General features: G+C 42.5%; 1 protein-coding gene across 1 annotated transcript in view; it reads right to left on the reverse strand.

Annotated features, from left to right (window-relative positions):
* Nucleotides 1-477: 477 nt before the first annotated feature.
* The window catches only part of LOC119973400 (traB domain-containing protein-like), a 34,567-nt gene continuing 15,229 nt past the window's right edge, over nucleotides 478-19,815 (reverse strand). The window contains exons 5-9 of the mRNA XM_038811447.1: nucleotides 16,701-16,811; nucleotides 14,570-14,718; nucleotides 12,504-12,682; nucleotides 5,902-5,990; nucleotides 478-1,953 (exon numbers count right to left, since the gene is read on the reverse strand). Of these exons, the coding sequence (XP_038667375.1) occupies nucleotides 1,819-1,953; nucleotides 5,902-5,990; nucleotides 12,504-12,682; nucleotides 14,570-14,718; nucleotides 16,701-16,811 (663 nt within the window). The 3' untranslated portion in view covers nucleotides 478-1,818. The remainder of the gene's footprint in view (nucleotides 1,954-5,901; nucleotides 5,991-12,503; nucleotides 12,683-14,569; nucleotides 14,719-16,700; nucleotides 16,812-19,815) is intronic.

Raw genomic sequence — 19,815 nt, forward strand, 5'->3', positions numbered from 1 at the left:
ATTCCAGTTCTGAACTGTTTATTTTGCAATTTAGTATGATGAGGAATGAAATGAAAACCAGTGAGGAAAGTGATGGAACCATCAATTCAGCAAAAACGTGTAGTTGGATCTGAACAGAGGCTTTAATACACTTACAACAGAGCCAGCCTATTCGTCATTGAACTTCAGATGAACCGCAGGCTGGCTCTAAGGCACTGATCTTTATACATCGGTCCCAGGGGGAGGAGTCCTGAGCGGAGCCAAGGGAGGAGCCCAGTACAAACTCTCGCGTACTCCCAGAGTGAGTCCCCCTGGTGGTCGGATAGTGCAACTGCACTTACAATGGTGGATAGTGAACATATATACACGGAGTTATATTGGCAACTATATACAGCATTGATCTTACAACGGGTAGATAACGAACATATATACATGGAGTGATATTGGCAACTATATATAGTGTGAATCACATTCACCACAGAAAGCTCCAGTCTTGTAATCATTCAAATAAAAAACATTTATTAAACTGTAAAACACACAAGAAAGGCAACAATACAGAAGAAAAATTACACTTAACTACAGTAATAGTTGCACACACAATATAATTATTAAAACCGATTTCCAAATCCATCTACTTTCCTAAACTCTGAGAATATATTTCCCACAATAACATCCCATAGATTTTGACAACATGATTCAAATCCAGCATTAATTGCCACACACGACTTGCAGCTTTATTTTGGAAAATTTCCTTCTGATTTAGAGTGGCCCACCTCAGATTCAAAAGAGCAGACTTCAGGTAACAACTTGTTTTGGGTGAGTTCAGCTGTGTGCAGCTGTGATCTTGGTCACCAGTCAGCTATTCTTCTCCAGTACAGGACTAATCGTGCCACTAATTTACTGTTTATTCCTTTAGATGTTGTCTTATCTAAATAATTTGACTTCGAAGTCCCTCTTTTAACATGTACGTGCCACATCCATTCTATTTCTCCCTTTTACCTTCTGCAATTCTATGCCCTTTTGTTCTCCACTTCACTTAGGTAAATAACTGTTCACCCGATTACTCAGCTAACCTGCATATCAAAAACCCTTAGAGTGCAGCAGAATCTTAATCGATTTCCCTTCATCTAAGTCTTTCGTCTTCATTTTATCCCAGCTACTTGACAATGGCAAGAGGTGAATGCAAACCACAAACTGATTGTTCATCTTTCCATCCTTTCTTGTGAGGAGCCTTAAATTGTTGCTTTGTAACTCAATTCCCCCTCCCAACAATAACATTAGGTTTAAGATTAGGAGCTAAATTCTGCATGCATACTTTCCCTTCACCATAGGTAAAGAATGATTGAAGATCATCATACCATGAATTGGTCCAAACATTCCTTAATGTTATGATAAATCCCCCTCCAAAAACTTATCAAAGATACCTACATTGAGTAAAATAATTTTTTTAAAGTATTTATTTCGATCCACTTCAAGATTGGCAACATTTTATAAAAATCTACATTAAACCATAAAGCAGAGTAAGAAGAAATATTGCACAACAGATAATCATCTAGGAATTAAAGTTACAGATAATCACTAGTTTATATCTAATATTTGGGAAAGTAACATTTTTTTCTTCAATGCATTCACATTTCCATGTATTTTCAGTTTCTACTTATTGCCCCAGTGGCATATTATATTCTGACAACAGAGGAAAGTCATATTCCAATTTAGCATTTGAAACTAGTGATCGATCAGCAATTAGCATTCATACTGAGAGTTATTGCATCAAAAAAACTCTGATCAGTCTCATGATTCATATGGTTATACATTTGCAATGAACTTTGTTGAAATAAATCAATCATCCACACTTAGTAAAATAACCAAATCAATGTTTGTGCAATTTTGTAATAGAAGAAGATCTTCAGGCCATAAGAGATAGCAATAAAGGAAATCTGGAAAACTCTTGTAGACAGAGAAGGATTTGGTAACCTGTAAATGAAAAGAGCAATTAATTAGACAACATTGAGAATGGTAGAGATGTGAGACTGGAGTTTGTATTTTTAAGTCTGAGGCAAACTGACGAAAGCTTCTGCTTTGGGTCAATTGGTGATCTGAGGAAAATTAATCTAAGAACTGTGGTAGCTTTGCAAAGTTAATTTGTTGCTCAAGTTTCCATTTCATCTAAATTGCATATCGCAAAATGTAAAATATTCTGTGAACCAATGCAATTAGGTAGTGCTTTAGGACGTAATTGAAAAAAAATATTCATTGATGTGTTGAAAAGTGATAACCTGGTGACATTTTTGGCCAACTTTTGCAGTTGTAACAATGATGAAACTGTCCATGTTCACCGTCATTACAATTTTCAAACTGCAACATCTTCCAGCATCCGGAATGTACAGTAAAACCAGAAATGCAGAGGTCAGTATCAGTGGCTTCCTGCTCCTCCACATGTATAATAAGGGACAAAGAAATGGCTGAGCAATTGAATACATACTTTGGTTCTGTCTTCACAAAAGAGGACACAAATCAGATGCCAGAAATGCCGGAGAATGAAAGGTTTAGTGAGAGGGAAGAACTGAGGGAGATCAATACTAGTAGCGAAATGATGCTGGGAAAATAGATGGGATTGAAGGCAGATAAATTCCCAGGGCCTGATAATCTGCATCCCAGAGAGTTTAAGGAGGTGGCTCTGGAAATAATGGATGCATTGGTGGTTATCTTCCGCGATTCTGTAGACTCTGGGGCAGTCCCTGCAGATTGGAGGGTAGCTAATGTCACTCCAATATTCTCCTGCAGCAAGATGGTGCCAGAGCGTGGCGGCTCTCTGCGAGCTCTCCCGAACAGATCCTCTTTTCACTTAATTTATACTAGTTATAATTCGGTTTTTATGTGTACCTTGTGTTGCCCTATTATGTATTTCTTGGCAGAGTAGGCTCAAAGGGCCAAAATGCCTCCTACTGCTCCTATCTTCTATGTATCTATGTATTACCCCACTGGTAAATTAACTTAAAGAAGAAAGCCATATTCCATTTTAGCACTTTAGAGGGATAAACCAGTATCTAGAATCATGGAATCATAAAATTTACAGTGCAGCCAATCGGCTTATCGAGTCTGCATCGGCCCTTGGAAAGAGCACACGACCTAAGCTCACACCTACACCCTATCCCCACACCTCCACCCTATCCGTAACCCCACCTAACTTTTTTTGACGCTAAGGGCAATTTAGCATAACCAATAAGGGCCTCACGGTAGCATGGTGGTTAGCATCAATGCTTCACAGCTCCAGGTTCCCAGGTTTGATTCCCGGCTGGGTCACTGTCTGTGTGGAGTCTGCACGTCCTCCCCGTGTGTGCGTGGGTTTCCTCCGGGTGCTCCGGTTTCCTCCCACAGTCCAAAGATGTGCGGGTTAGGTGGATTGGCCATGCTAAATTGCCCGTAGTGTAAGGTTAATGGGGGGATTGTTGGGTTACGGGTATACGGGTTACGTGGGTTTATGTAGGGTGATCATTGCTCGGCACAACATCGAGGGCCGAAGGGCCTGTTCTGTGCTGTACTGTTCTATTCTTCTATCTACAATCCACCTAACCTGTACATCTTTGGACTGTGGGAGGAAACCAGAGCACCCGGAGGAATCCTACACAGACACGGGAAGAACGTGCAGACTCCGCACAGACAGTGACCCAAGCTAACTACTGTGCTACCGTCCAGCCCGTAGCTTTCATATAGACAGCCATTGCATCAAAAAGCTTGCACCTGTCCCATGATACACAAGGTCCTATTTCTGTATTAAACTATGTTTCCTTTTACTCCAGTTTCTCTATGGCAGTTCAGGTGACAGAAGCAGGAACTGCTGGGAACAGTCCCCAGCAATTGGGAAGATCAGGAATTAGTTAGAGTGTGGGGGAACTTGGAGTGCAGCAGCAAGGAGGGAAGGAGGAAAGGTTTGAGGGAGTGTGAGGGAGTGAAAGAGATCATGGGGAGAAATTGTCCACAGGAGCAATCAAGCAAAGAGATATTAGATTGTAGTGGAAGATTGCATAGGAAGCAATCGCTGTGCGACAGATTGGATTGCGGTGAAGGAAAATCAGATCTCGGGAGGGAGAGATTGTTGGGAATAGAGATGGCGACAGATTTACTTGAGGACCCACAGTAAACACTCCTTCTCTTCCTTGTCCACAGGCAGTGCTGTAAAAGCACTTACCGAGTGGATATAACTGCTCCTGTCAAACTTTAACTGCCAGAGTTTCTTGGGAAAAATGGCCTGCAGTTGTTAAGTCAAAATGGCTCCCAAAATCTTAGGAACTGACTTCCATTAACATATTAATCATTGATCCACTTCTCCAGCGTAGATTACTCAGACATCCCAAAGCTCATTGTGTTTAACTGAGATGTAAACATATTCTTGACATGTCTACTAATTTTTTCACCAATCTAACAGTATATCCCGACCCTCCTTGACGTGACTCATTCCTGGCTGTTTTGTTTGGAGCGGACAACATGGGGTAGGGGAAGTGCACTTCAAATTTCCTCAAATAGCAATGAGAAATCGATTGCATAGTTTCCTACAATTATATCCTTTTTTTAAACTTATAAATGACAAAACAAAATGAAAACCAAACTTCCTGACAAGAATTCATGAACCTCATCCATTAAATATCACAGGCGTGTCAGATGGCTGAGCCATTCTGTGACCCAAGCTTCATTGACTGGTGAACTGCAGGCACCGAACTAAGGAAAGTGGCTGATTTGTAAGGTGAGCCAGTTGGCAGGTTGGGCTTGGGAAAATGCAGAGGGAAGAAATTCCAGGGTTGGGGGCCTCCAATAGTCAGTTTTGGACTTTCTGTACCGCCTGGACTAACCAAAAATAAGACTGAAAGCTTCCTGAGCTGTTACTTTGAGCATTCTTTAGTGGTCCCTTTAAGGCTATTTAATGCCTTAATGAAAACAACATGCTGGGAGGCACGGATCGCGTATTTGTACCTAAAAAATACATTTGAGGCTCCTACAACTTTTGCTTATTAAACAATCGCTCAACTGGTTGAGGTGAACCGACTGCTAGGCCTTTCGCAGATGTGGCTAAAAATTGCATCAGGCATGCCTCAGGCATTAATAAAGCAGCTGAGGTGCTTCCTCAAGCCCCCTTCGGCCTCCTCCCACCCCACCCCCAGAGCCACCTGTTCTTTTAGGTGAGACATATTTGGCCTTCTTTAAATATCGGCCTCTACAGGTTACACAACATAACATCTCAATTGTTATATTGGGGAGGTGGTGGTGTAGTGGTATTTTTTGCTGGACTAGTAATCTAGAGACCCAGAGTCACGCTCAGGGGACCCAGGTTCAAATCCCACGACGTCAGATGATGACATTTGAATTTAATAAAAATCTGGAGTTAAAAGTCTAATGATGGCCATGAAACCATTGTCGAGTGTCGTAAAAACCCATCTGGTTTACTAATGACCTTTAGGGAAGGAAATCTGTCGTCCTTACCTGGTCTGGCTGACATTTGACTCCAGACCCACAGCAATGTGGTTGACTCTTAAATGCCCTCAGGGGTTGGCAATAAATGCTGGCACAGCCAGCCACACCCACATCCCATGAACAAAAATAAGCAGTCTTATTTGTCTCAGAGTGCACAATGTCATAGGTGAACTATATTACGTATAATGTAGCTGGCCGAACATCACATATCATTATCATATTTAATTATCATTAACATATGTAAAACCAGGGGGAAATCAACTTGCAAAGTTTAGATGCTCTTCTTTACAATTGCTGCAAAGCACAAACCTGAAAGTAGATTTCCCACTGAACTTCATAACCCATGGGAAGAAGAGAAGAAGCTAATTTGCATATAAAATAAAGCAAACTTAAAGTATAAAACTTCAGTGAACGAAAATACAAAATACATTACTTCATCAATTCTTGGGTATTTACTTGCTTGTTCCAGTTCTTTGTTATCCCAGGCACATGGCCAATTCCAACCACTCCTACCACAACTGATGGGATAACTTTCTGAGGATCAGCTGTTGACATAAATGATAAGTCAGTTCTTAAATAATTGTCCCATTGGACAGCTGTATTTTAAATATATAAATTTTGGCCAAATTACTTCAAAGAACGGAAAAGTATTGTTCTCAGAACCTTATGCTAAAAATAACTATTTTGATGCGGCCATGTCAATGGTTTATCAGAGAAAAACGCAAATTTCCTGCTGTGAAAAATTAAAATAGCTGGTGCTGGATTTAGTTTACCAATAGGCCACTAAGTTGCTAAAGTAACACAGGTAGTGGCAATATTCAAAGTAAATGATGCCTAGGACTTGGAGTACTATGGTGGGAGTACTAAAGGGCAGCAATGGATTTGATTGGGAGACAGGATGTGGGAAGTGGGATGTGGAATCCCCCTCCCCGATGTCCAACCTACCCCATGATATCTGACCCCACCTCCTGATGTCCAATCCACCCACACAATGTCTGACTCCAACCTCCCTGATGTCCAATCCAACCGTGATTTACAACCCATCCCCGATGTTCAACCCAATCCCCTAATGTCTAACTCACACCCCCAGTATCCAACCCACACCCCGATGTCCAGCCCCAACCTCCTGATATCCGACACAACCCTCGATGTCTGACCACAACCCTCTGATGTCCAATCCACCCCCAATGTTCAGCCCCAATCCCCCTGATGTCCAATCCAATGCCCGATGTCCAAGCCAACCCCCCCCCCCATGTCTAACCCACCTCCCGATGTCTAACCCACCTCCCGATGTTCAACCCAGCCTGCCGATGTCCAACCCACCTCCCAATGTTCAACCCAGCCTGCCGATGTCCAACCCACCTCCTGATGTCCAACCCAACACCCCACCCCCCCGTTGTCTAACCAAGCCCCCGTTGCCTCACCCACAACCTGATGGCTGAACCGCCACACCCCACATCCCATTCACTTACCTGAGACAGTTAAACACTGGCCTGTTATTTTCAATGGAACATATATTTATTTATTTTTATAAACTTAAAGTGTTCTGTTCATTTTTGTCCAATTAAGGGGCAATTTGGCGTGGCCAATCCCACCTAACCTGCACATCTTTGGGTGGTGGGGTGAGATCTACACAGATACAGGGAGAATGTGCAAACTTCACACATGCTGTAAAAAAAAAGGTGATGTGTCCTCTTTTGCTCTGCTCCTTTAACACTTCGACGCTGGATCTAGGGACCCACTGAGCTGCTTGAATCACACCCGACCTGAGTCAGGAAGGTGAGGCAAGACATGTGCTTCAGAACATTATTGCAGGTAAGTTTGTACGGAACAGCAATCTGTTGCTGATTGCCACTCCAAGGTACTTATGGAAATTATAACTGTTGTACTGCGCAGCAGTGTTCAATCACAATGATGATTTATTTAACTATATACGCAGAACACTACAATAACTACACAGCTCTTATTCCCCTGACTCCCCTGATGATTCCCCTTGAGAAGATTTTGGTTCTAACACAACCGTCTTGGCAAGTGAGATACTGGTATCTGGGATTGGTCCTCCCGCCCATTTGCGGGGATGACAGTTTCTCCCCTTCTCAAATGATCAACACATTTTCTAGCTTCACAGCCCTGTGGGTCTACAGGATACTGACCGTGTTCATGACAACAACTCTCCCAGCTAATCATTCTGGCCCTCTGAAAAGTTCTGCACGTGCAATAAACCTTCTGTTTGAAATGTTTGTCCTTGGCTCTATCATGGTGGCCTTTCTGTGAGACTTGTTTAACCTCCACTCTTCTCGACAAATTTGGAAACATGAGGTCAACCGGATGCTGAGACGTGGTCCTTTAAAAATTCAGCCAGGGTGACGCCAGTGGCGGTCTGCGGGTTTGAACTGTATGAGACCAAGATGTCTGCCAAACAAAGCCAATGAACTTGATTTTTCATTGATGTTTTTGAACGTTTGGACCACTCTTTCAACCTACCTGTTTGATGCGGAGTGGTAAGGGGCAGTCCTTACCTGCTGGATCCCATTGGAGTTAACAAAGAGTTGAAACTCTTTGGCTATGAAGGTGGTACCGTTGTCTGAGACAATCACCTTGAGCAGCCTGTGAATGGTAAAGATTTGGCTCAGTTTGTCCACAGTGGCCACCACAGTGGTTGAACATGTAGGCTGAACATCCAGCCACTTTGACTGGGTGTCTACCACATTTAAAACCATTATACTCAAAAGGGACCCACAAAGTCAATGTGGAGCCTCATCCACGGATGCCCCGGCCACTTTCAAGAGTGCAAACTTGCTGCAGGCAGTAGGTTGTGTTGAGTCTGACACTGTTCGCAATGGTTGACCATACGATCGATCTCCTTGTCAATTGCTGGACACCAAACATAATTCCTGGCAAGCACTTTCATCTTGGATTGACCAGGATGACTGCTCTGCAGTTCTTGAAGAAGAGACTGCCACCCCGGGGGTGGCACCATCACTCTGCCAACACCTCAGGAGAACCCTGTCCTCACATGTGATTTCACTGTTGCATATAGAGCTTAATCTGTTCTCACTTCTCAAAATGCTAGCCTGTGAGAACCATCCTCTTAACCCTTGTCAACACAGGGTATCTTCGGTCCATGTCTTACTGCGGCCGGATGAAATAGGTAGAGTAGCAAGAAACGTTACAGTCAGGACGATCTCCTGCGGAGTGGAAGGCTCTGAAATTGTTTGCAGTAATGGAAGCCTTCTCAAAGCATCCACAATTGATGTCTGGGTCCCGGTCTATGCTGATAGGTTTACGCATATGTAGCCAAGAGTATTGCCCACTTTTGTAACAGGCTTAAGCTATTGGTCGGAAGGGCTTACCTTCACGAAAAATGTCAAGTAACGGTTTATGGCCCAAGACGATGATGAAGTGCTGGCCAGAAATATAATGATTAAATTTTTTCATCGCATAAATGATCATCTGGCTTTCTTTGCCAATCTGGGAATATTTCCTCTCAGCATCTGACATTGTTCTGGGTGTGAAGGTGATAGGCCTTTCCACACTATCTTCCATTTTGTGCGAGAGTACCGCACTGATGCCATACGGTGATGCATCACAAGTGACTATGATGGGTTTATCCAGGATGAAACGGACAAGCAAGGCTGACGACTGCAGGCTGTGATCTAATAGAAAGACTTCCTCTGGGAATCTTCCTACTTCAAGCATTGGTGCTTCTTCAACAGTTGATTATGAGTGCCAAAATGTGGACAGGTTGGGTAAAAAACGGCCGTAATAATTGACCACCTAACAGAGACTTCAACTTTGATCTGTTCCTTGGTTCAGGAGCCCTTTTATTGCCTTTATCTTATTCTCAAGTGGGTGCAATCCCTTTGCATCAACTCTGAAACCTAAACACATGACCTCATCAGGCTGAAACTCACTTTAGCCCGAATACCGGCTTCTTTAAATCTCTTGACGACTTCTTCCAAATTTGCTCTCAGTTCCTCTGGTGTTACTATCACTAGGACATCATCCAGTGCACAGCAACCTGCGGAATTCCCAGCAAAAGGCTCTCCATTGTGCGTTGGAATACAGCACGAGCCAATAAAATACTGACGGGCAACCTCATACATTGGAACAAACCTTTGTGGGTATTTATAGTAGCAAACTTTCTTGCCTCATCTTCCAGGTCCAGCTGCTATTAAACAAGGCTTAAATCCACCAGAATGTGGCGACTAGGGCCTTTTCACAGTAACTTCATTCCAGTATTAATTTAAGCCTACTTGTGACAATAAAGATTATTCTTATTTTTCAAAATCCAATTTGGCGTATTTGAGGCCCCTTGGCAGCTTAGCATATAAATCTTTTATCCTGGGGATAGGATATTTATCTACTTGAGCTTCCCTGTTGCCATTTTGTAACCATTGCATATTCGTGCTGTGCGGTTTGGGACGATGGCTGCTGTCAATTCTGAAAACTGTACTGAAGTAATTACCCCTCGGTCTTCCAAACACTTCAACTCCACCTCTACTTTGTGGTCTGGAGCATAAGGTGCAAAACAGTTTTGGTTTTGTTTCTGGGTGTACACATATCTTTCCTTTCACCCCTTTGATGCATCCTAACTCTCTCTGGAAGAACTCTCGCATTTCTGTACCAGCTCCTGGAAAACCCCATTGGTGATACTGAATATTTCTAACCAATTCAATGTAATTTCCTTCAGTCAATCCCACTGGATGAGGCTTGGCCTTTGTCCCTTTGTAACGATTAAAGGCAACTGGGCTGACTGCTGTTGGTATAATGCTGGGATGGATGCTGTCCCCAATATGCCCAGTGCCTCCGCAGCATAGGTGGCTAAGGTGGCTGATGTCCTGCTGAGATTCACAGACTGCAGCCCTCCCTGCAGATATCTAAATGTTTGCTCACCCACTACTGTGGCAGCCCCTACCCCCACCGCCGACCCCCCCCCTCCCCCCATATTGACCTCCATTTTAAGCAGTTGGCCATTGACAACAATGACAATCTCGGTGGGGGGTGTTTTACTTAACCTCACCATGTTAGGCTTGTATACTTCTGATTTTTCTTCAGGGTCTTCCTCACCGACGTTTGTTTTGGGAACTCGGAGTAGACTGTCTGACTTGTCTATGAAACACATGAATTCCTTACACTTGAATCTGTCTTGGGAATTCTTTCCTCTACAATGGTAACAGACCTCGGATTTTTGTGACTGCTGGTCCCTTTTCAGCTTCCCTGGCCCTGCTGCTCCCTCACTCCAAGAATTTCAAGCGGCCGCCATACAGAAAATCAACAGTATGTTATGGGCCAGGGTTTAGAAAGCTCCTAAGTATATCATGGGGTTCACCTGACCTACAACTGTTTATAGATTTTGGTTATGAGGAGCACAGGAGCCTGTCTTTCAGGTATTATTCAACAGAGGCCTTAAACACTTTTAATCAAAAACAAAGTTTATTCTATGAATTTAGTTAACATTTTTATAAACACACACAGTAAGCATTTTATCAACTACAAACATAAATAACCCACACAGCTACAGTACTCTATATATAACCCTTAATAACTTCCCTTAACTGTTTCAACAACAGCATCCAATAAACCAAAAAACATTTTACCAAAACAGTAGGTAACTGTAATGATTGGTTTTCATCCTTGGAATGATTCTTTAAAATTGAAAATAAAGAGAGAGGCCAAAATACTTCTCTTTCTGATCCTACAGCAGCCAAATGTGAAAACAAAAGTAAAACTCACAGAGCCACAGCAGCTTCCAACTCAAAAATGAAAGTAAAAACCCAGAGCCACAGCCTAGCTCCACCCACAGAGTGATATCACTGAAGACATGTGATAAGATAAATCATTTCTTAAAGGGACACTCCCATGATAAGTACAAGAGACAAATATCCAAACAGAACAAATTCCATTGCAAAAAATGGGTGTGATGGGCAAAGTGAACTCAGGGGTTCTTTGCAATGCAATATAAAGGAGAGAAAAGCTATTATTTGATGCCTGCATATGGCCCTTACTTTCACATCTGCCCTTTGAAGCAACGTTATTAAAATATAATTGTCCTCAGAATGCTGCTCTCTTTGAGGTTGTGCCATGTTTCCCAGATTTTCCACTGGAGCTGTACCCATGGTGAGGCACAGATTATCCAAGAAAGGACATGGGCTTGTATTTTCCACTCCACTTTGATTGGGTGGATTCAGTGCTTGGGCAATGCCAGGACAGTGCCCGTGCAGTGCTCAGGCAGTGCGGGGTGGGGGGGGGGGGGGGGGGGGGGGCGGGGGGGGTGCTGGGTGGTAGTTCCAGGGTTAACTGATTTTGTCACTGTACGCTGGGAGGGCCTTTAAGAATGGCACCCTGATCTTCAAGTTTCTAAGTTGCTGACGGAGCGAGCAAATCAGAGGCTATGTGTCAAAGGAAAAAGCCACCATTGGTGATTTTCCTGCTCGACATTGCTTTTGCTGATATATGGGATCATTTTCTTGTCTGATCATGATCTTGTCTGAATGGTGGTGGGGGGGGCTTGCTGAATTAATTGTCCTTCAGTTTCCAGTACCTTCTGCACAACCAGATATTCATCCCAAACCATTTTTTATAATTTATGTGGCTGTTTAATCATTTGCGAGGTGTACAATAATTAACATCATACACATGCCTTGCTTGGACAGGTTTCTGACTCTATTTAAACCCCATTGAATAATCAGCACATTTCAGTTGAGTTCCAGTGAAATTGGTCACTATCTGTGAGGAGTCTGCACGTTTTTCCCGTGTCTGCATGGGTTTCCTCCGGGTGCTCCAGTTTCCTCCCACAAGTCCCAACAGACGTGCTTGTTAGGTGAATTGGACATTTTGAATCCTCCCTCAGTGTACCCGAACAGGCGCCAGAATGTGGCGACTCGGGGATTTCCACAGTAACTTAATTGCAGTGTTAATGTTAGCCTACTTGTGACAATAATAAAGATTATTATCATTCAAAGGGGGAGGCTTTTTTGCTAGTAATCCAGTAATTTAATCTTCAATTTCACAGAGATCGAGCCTTATGGAACAACCAGAACAGTTCATATACTTACATTGGAAAATCTTAGGCAGTACTATAGGTTTTGCTGCTTGCTTCAGTGACTGAGTTAGATAGGCATCACGTTCTGATATAAAAACATGATAGAACTCAGGGTATTCCTCCAATGCCATTTTGATTATCTCCAGCCCATTCTCCTTCCCCGCCTCCTTCAACTGCTTCACAATCATTTTGCTAAAATACAAAAACACTTACAATTAAAACAGATATTTGAGTGAAAGATACTGTCAAAAAAAATCACCAAATATTCTTGAACAATCACTGAGAAAAGGTGTATCATTCATATTGTGAAGCAATGTGTCCCAGCCGGAAGATAGGCAGGGAATATATATATATATCTACATTAACCTGGCTAGTCCAATAAAATTATTATTTGATTTTTTTCAAATGGTCCAAGGCTTTATCCTGACTAATCAAGACTTATACCAAAGTAACTTCCAACCTTCAGACAAACAGCAGAGACTCATTTGGTGAGATCTTCTGGGCTGTTTACAATGGCGCAATCGTCCAGTCCCACTGATGAGACAATCCCACTGAGGGTTTCCTGGCGGTGTAGGATAGATTCAATGGGAAATTCCACTGACAGCAGTGGAACCAGAAGATCCCACTGCCAGGCAACGGTGGGCCACCTCCCGCCACCTAGAGACATGCTACGGGGAGCCCAGAGAATCTCACTTGTTAGCTCTAAAAATGCACTAATGTTGCCGTGTGGAACTGAATCCAGACTGTCCACCATTTTAGCATCTAACAGGCAGCAACAGAAAGAGCTCTGTCCAGGTCTGGCCTTCATCTACACTGCATACTACTGGGACATTGGAACTTCTGTATCTGTACCTTTAAGACCAATAAGTCTGTGTGTTCATTCTCGCATTGTGGAAGTCCTCACTTTTGGAAAGGCAGATCACTCTGCTACTCAGACCCCTTTTGCTAAATCAATTTTTGTCATGTTCCTGCTATGACAAATAATTAATGAAATTTTTTATTTTTAAACCAATTTGTCCTATAAATTTTGAATTGGTCAGGTGGCACGTTATTAAAAAGCAATTCTACGCAGATTCTGACACAGTGGGCCAAATGGTTTCCTTCTGCGCTGTAACAATTTGGTGATTGAAATAAAAACACATCCTTCCTGATCTTTTCATTCCGAATTAATTACGGGAATGAGCGACTGTGGCATTATCCTTCTCATCATGGACATTGTGTGATTCTGCTGCTGAATAATTGAAGTTTATCCATGTGGAAGGTGCTTTCTCCACAATTAAATTAATTGTTCACTCTGAGAGACAAAGTTCATACATGAATAACAGAAGCATTGGAAACTCACCAGTACCCCAAACTAACTCCAGCAAGGAGTGAACACCTTCTGCTGGATGGGAAGGGATCAGGAGGGAGGAAATTTGCAACTTTTCAAATATCTTGAAATCAATAAAAGGAGAAATCGGGTAAAGCAATTAACTGTTAAATCCAAATGCCAAGGTAGCAAAAAATAAAAGCAAATTACGGCGGATGCTGGAATCTGAAACCAAAAAGAAAATGCTGGAAAATCTCAGCAGGTCTGGCAGCATCTGGACGGAGTCTGGGACTCGAAATGTTAGCTCTTTTCTCTCCCGACAGATGCCGCCAGACCTGCTGAGATTTTCCAGCATTTTCTCTTTGGGTGGTAAGATAGTAAATTCAGTCATTTATCTTTCATCATTACTGGATCAAACGCCTGCAGTATCCTATCGAATAGCGTCACAGGAGCAGACATATCCCAGCAATTTAAGAAAGGGTCCAATGCTATTTTCTCAGGGCAATCAGGAATGGGTAATAAATGCAGTCTCTCCAGTGTTACTCAATTCCTGACTGCAAATTCAAAAACAAAAATGTGATTTTCTTTCAGGTTGATGCAGAGCACTGACATTACTACTGTGAGCTCAAAGCTATCTGTTGGGTAACAATATACTACCACTCGTGCTTTTTCAATGTGACAGCGAAGTGAAATCACTGTCCAGCAACAAGGTGTGAATAATGTCATTGAGGATACAACCAATATTTAATGAAACAGAGCTTTATTCATACCCATGTGGAAAAGGCTGGGATTTGATGTAAACAAGACCGATAAATGCCTTCATCAGGTCCCAGAAGGAAAGTGTGGCAGCACATCTTCTCAGAGTGACAAGAATAGGCTGGTCTCCAAGGTAAATATTACAAAATGGTATTTTCTGAGCCTAGAAGAGAATATTTCAAACATAAAACAGCTGCAGAGTGGTATCTATTAGTTATAATTGCGTATAAAATATTTATAAAGGACGTGATTCTCCAATACCCCAGCCACATGTTTCTCAGTGGCATGCCATTCTATCTTCCCGCTGCTTGGCAATGGGATTTCCCATTGAAACCACCCCACGCCGCCGGCAAGGGTCTGCTGCCAGCGGGAAAAGAGAATTTCAGCCTATATATATATATATAAAAAAACTAGACATAGATTGGTTACAATAAAGATTGTTTAGATTTTTGATTTTTCAAGTTTCCTAGTTATCGTCAAAGACTGTTACAGTGCATTGTTGTTAAGTGTGTAATGAATTTGTCATAAGTTTTGATTCTGTTTCAGGAACACATACAAAATAAAATATGCTGCAACACAAAAGTAAATTTTCTTACAATATGAGAACAGCTAAATTTAATAATGTCAGTGCAAGTAAACAGGGGAGAGTAGTTATTTGTAAATATTAATATTAATTTGTGCCACTGCCTAAAGCCTCACTCCTCTACTAAAATCTGTTAATGAAAATGGGCACTGAGGAGTCGGACGACATTGGTCAGCTAACATAATTAATATGGGAATCCAAGGATGAAATCCCTTGCTTGCATTTGCATGTCTTTAGATCGGTAATCAGATCATAAACAGTTTTGTGATAACACTGAGACAGGGATGTCAAAAAAGCGACAGAGGAGTTGAATTTTCAGAAGAGGCAAGAAGTTGTTTGCTGGGACCAAAGGCGGGACCCTACCATGATCATACCCCCATCGTAGACCAGCTTGAGGACTCTGAGTGGCAATTAATGTCAGGGTCAATTATGAGGCCATCACCGGGTGGCTGTCCAATTGAGGACAGTAGTCTGCCTCCTGTAGCTGCCGTCCAATCAGAGAGCCAGTAGCTTGGCAGCCACGACCTCACCACCAAGATAAGTTTGTTCAAGTACACTGGTAGACCAGGCTGACACGTTCCAGTCAACAGGAGGGGAATCCCGAACAGGTGCCGGAGTGTGGGGATTTTCACGCAACTTCATTAATGCTAATGTAAGCCTACTTGTGACACTAACAAAGATTATTTTTGGTAGTAGTAGTACGTCCTTTGGCCTTTGAATGACCATAAAGCAGGGCCCTCACAAGAACCTGCTGAGTCTCCACACAAGGTGGCAACCCGCCAGGCATTATTAGACGGCCAGCAGGTGCAGGGGCAGTCCTTAATTGACACAATTGCGCTGCTGAGGTCCCCATAGCTACCTCACAGGCAGCAGTAAGGTGAGAGCTTCCCTCGCAATGTCTTCTGTGACCATTTTATCCGCTCTCCTGCCTACCATCCAATCTCCAGAGGACTGGATGCTTGTAAATCCAGCCGAAGAATTAACCACAAGGTGATGGAGATATTTTTACACGGAAGCGGTCGCGTCTGTCAAGTTATGACCTTGTACTTGATTAATTAATAGCATGGAATGATGAAAAGGTAAATCCTCTAATTCAAAAAGACAATACGATATATATCATATATTTGAACACGGAATACATTGGTACCTTGTATCCTGTACATTAAAACAGAATTTCTGAAAAATTGGTTACATTATGTCACTAGTTTGAGAGCTCTAAGTTCGCTGAACAATATTCACACCATTCACACCATTTAAATCATTCAGTGATGGCCAATATGTCTAAATTTAGCATGACAGTGGGTTCATTTTCTATCTTAAATGAAATAATTTCACGTTGCAGGAAATGTCCTATGGGACAATTCCATGCATCTACAATAATAGGATTTATGATGCATAAAATGTAGCATACGTTGAAAAATAGTACTGCAATTTTAACAACAGCTATCAGCTTTATGATCAGACTGCAGTGAAGGTTTTGGTGGAAGCAACTTGGAAGTTATGCGCACTCAAAGGATTTTAAAAATCAGAACGGCTTAAATCAGTCAAGCTTAATTCCTTACCGTTCTGAAGGCTTCCCTGAATTCCCCACCTGGGGTAATGCCCAGCTGCTCAATCAGGTAAGCGGATGTCTTCAGAAACAGCATTAGCCATAATGTTTGCATCAATCCAAACTACAAAAGGCAAGCAGAAATGCACAACAGTTTGAGAGCTGAGAAATGCGTTATAGTTACCTTGAAAAAGGAATACTCCAGCCTCGAGTCAGGTTCCATGAAAGGAAAAGAGAAGGAGATGGAAGAGAGAGACAAATGGGCTGAACTTGAGCTTTGGGGGGCTGGAAACAGGAGCCGGGACTGCTTTGAGCTCCAGGACAGCCACCAGGGGGAAAAATTCATCCATCTGGAATCATGACCAGGGCATCCCTTACTTGGCATGGAGGCAGGTTCCCTGTCCAATTAAGGGTATTGGCAGGCTCTTGAAACTGGAGAGAAAATCAGAGGCCTTCCAGCTTCAGAAAGTCATGATCCATCAGTCATGATCTCATTGAATGGCGGAGCAGACTCAATGGGCTGAATGGCCTACTTCTCCTTTTATGTCTTATGGTCTTACAAGTGCGGGGCTTGTAAGTAATTGGGAGTGAACTTCAACCAAAAAGGTGCCCTCCAAGCCACTTAAAAAATACAGAGGGAGCCAGGCAACCACTGTGTGGAGCTGAGCCTCTCTAGAAGAGGACATTTGGCTATAATCAAACAGTGGAGGAGCGTCTGTAAGGTGCCTGGAGCACTGGCCACACTTGCAGCCTGCAGTCGGGTGCTCCTCTATCAGGAAACTGGAGGCTGACCAGAAAATCCCAACCGAGGCCTCTTTTAAATTGCTCTTTTCAAGGTTCTTAATTCTAGACTCTGAACCCGCGTCGGCCAAAATATACCACATACTCAAACATATGGCTAGAGTACTGTCCATTGCCTGGCCAATGTAATTTTCAATGACGGAATGATTGAATAGTGATTGAATGGTGAGAGAAACAAAAAGAAATGAGGTGAACTTGAAAACAGCAAAAATAAAATGGAGAGATTGAGTGAAGAGAAGATGGCAGTGAGAATAGGAAAACAGGCAGCGAGGAACAGAAAAGAGAAGCAAAGAAAATTATAGCAATAAAATAGTAACTAATAGTCATTTGATCGTACAGAACTTAAATAATACTGAGAAAAGTGGCATATCAAAGCTTTTTATTGTGCTCTCATCATGATACTTTACAAGAATACCATTATAAATGGAAAGCAACAATTTATATTGGATGAGAAGAGAATGCTGATTGCCGACCAATTTCTGTGATCTGCCCTGATGAGTGCAAGATTAAAAGATTCGATAAGTCTCTCTTTTCAGCAATAGAAATGTGTAGCTATTAAAATACACTGTTTTGACTTACAAATATCACCTTGGATCAAAATCCTGCCTATATACACTAAAGAAAGGGTAAAAAACACTTGGTTCAAGAATTTTCTTGGTGTTTCACCAGAAGTGTGATTTAAAAAAAAACAGTTTACCAGCCCCGAGTCCAGAAGTGGCGATATTTGGTGTGTTGGAAGACCCGGAAGTTTAAGCGGCGAGAAAGGCCGACATTTTGGCCTTTGCCACCCTGGTAGCCCTGAGAGGGATTTTGCTAGAGTGGAGGGACTCGGGGACACCAAAGGCGGTGGGGATAGGGGATAATAGGGTCAAAATGGGGAAGGCCGGATTGATGGAGGGAACGGCAGGGAAGTTTTCTGTTTGTTCTTACTTTTGTGTTGATTTTGTTTAATGTATATATAAATGCCATAATAAAAAAATTTTTTTACAAAGCAGTTCACCCACATAAATGTTGGCAAAGTTACAGCTACAGAACAGAAGCAAATCTGAATAAATTCCCATCCTTAGTTGGCTAATTTTTTTTATAAATTTAGGGTCACGTGCATTTGCAGGGCGGGCTGTAGCTCCAAGCTGGTATAATGCCATGTTTAAAGATGCTCTGTTAATGTTTTGAGCCTAATATGGGTGGGATTCTCCAGCCGCACCGCCCGGCGTCCTGAGATTCCTGCCCGAGGTCAATGGACCTTTACATGGTCCGTGTCCTGCCCGTGGTGATCTTGCAGTGGGCGGGGCAGAAGTATCCAGCCCTATGACTTCTTTAGAATGAAGGAATCACATTTGTTAACTCAGTTTCTCCCCGTATAGATGTTCACAGACCTTTGAGCATTTCCTGAACTTACTGTTTTATTTCAGATTTCCTGCATCGGTAGTGTTTTGCTTGAATTAAAAAATGCTGGATTAGATTTTTTTACCATTGTCCATACTTAGTACTGAAACCTAGAAATGTCACAGGGACTTTCCAGTAGCAGCTTGGTGGAAGTCCCAGAGAAATTACGTTAATAATTACAAACGTTTTCCACGTCATTTCTCCAGAGGTTCTGCCCAGTTCCCTCTGAAGCTGGGGCAGGAGCTTGGCTGAACTTCATGGAGGTTCAAGGTCTCTGTGTCCTTATTATTAGCGATCTTAATGCCCAGTCTGTCCTCTCCTAACATCAAAAACATTACTGCTGGGAGAACAGGACAATGAACATGGGGGTAAGCACGCATGCACAGAGTTCATTTCTTGTTGGGGAAGTCCGAGATCCAAATAGGCACAACCAGCAGTATAACTCAGACTTTGCCAGCTACCCTTCACACTCTATGGCCAGGATTCTCCATTGCAAGTCCACCCCGTTACTGCTGCACATTCGCTGGTCGCGGAATTCGCAGTGAAGCCACCCGACGCCGTCGGGAAACCGGTGGGGCCAGAGCATCCCACAGCCAGCGAGCACCGGAGAATTCTGGCCTATAACTATTAGTCCATGATCAGTGGTATAATATTAATGTTTTCATGCAGCCTCAGTTTCAGGATCAACAAAAAGAGTCCATGCTGGTTGACATAAGTGCACTGAAAAGAATGCAACATTTCCTGTATCACTGACTTGGACAAAACCATTTTTGAATTGTTGGTATATTATTATTCCAATTATAAGTGTTCAAACATAATTTGCATTCTCAGTTGCAAAATAAAAACGTGAACAAAAATATCAGAAAATCAATTCAGCTGCATTGCCTGAAATTTCTGCATCGCATTTTAAGTTTGCCAGGAAGGAATTAATCAATGAAAGC

The sequence above is a fragment of the Scyliorhinus canicula genome, chromosome 11 (assembly GCF_902713615.1).
Source record: "Scyliorhinus canicula chromosome 11, sScyCan1.1, whole genome shotgun sequence".
Classification (NCBI taxonomy): domain Eukaryota; kingdom Metazoa; phylum Chordata; class Chondrichthyes; order Carcharhiniformes; family Scyliorhinidae; genus Scyliorhinus; species Scyliorhinus canicula.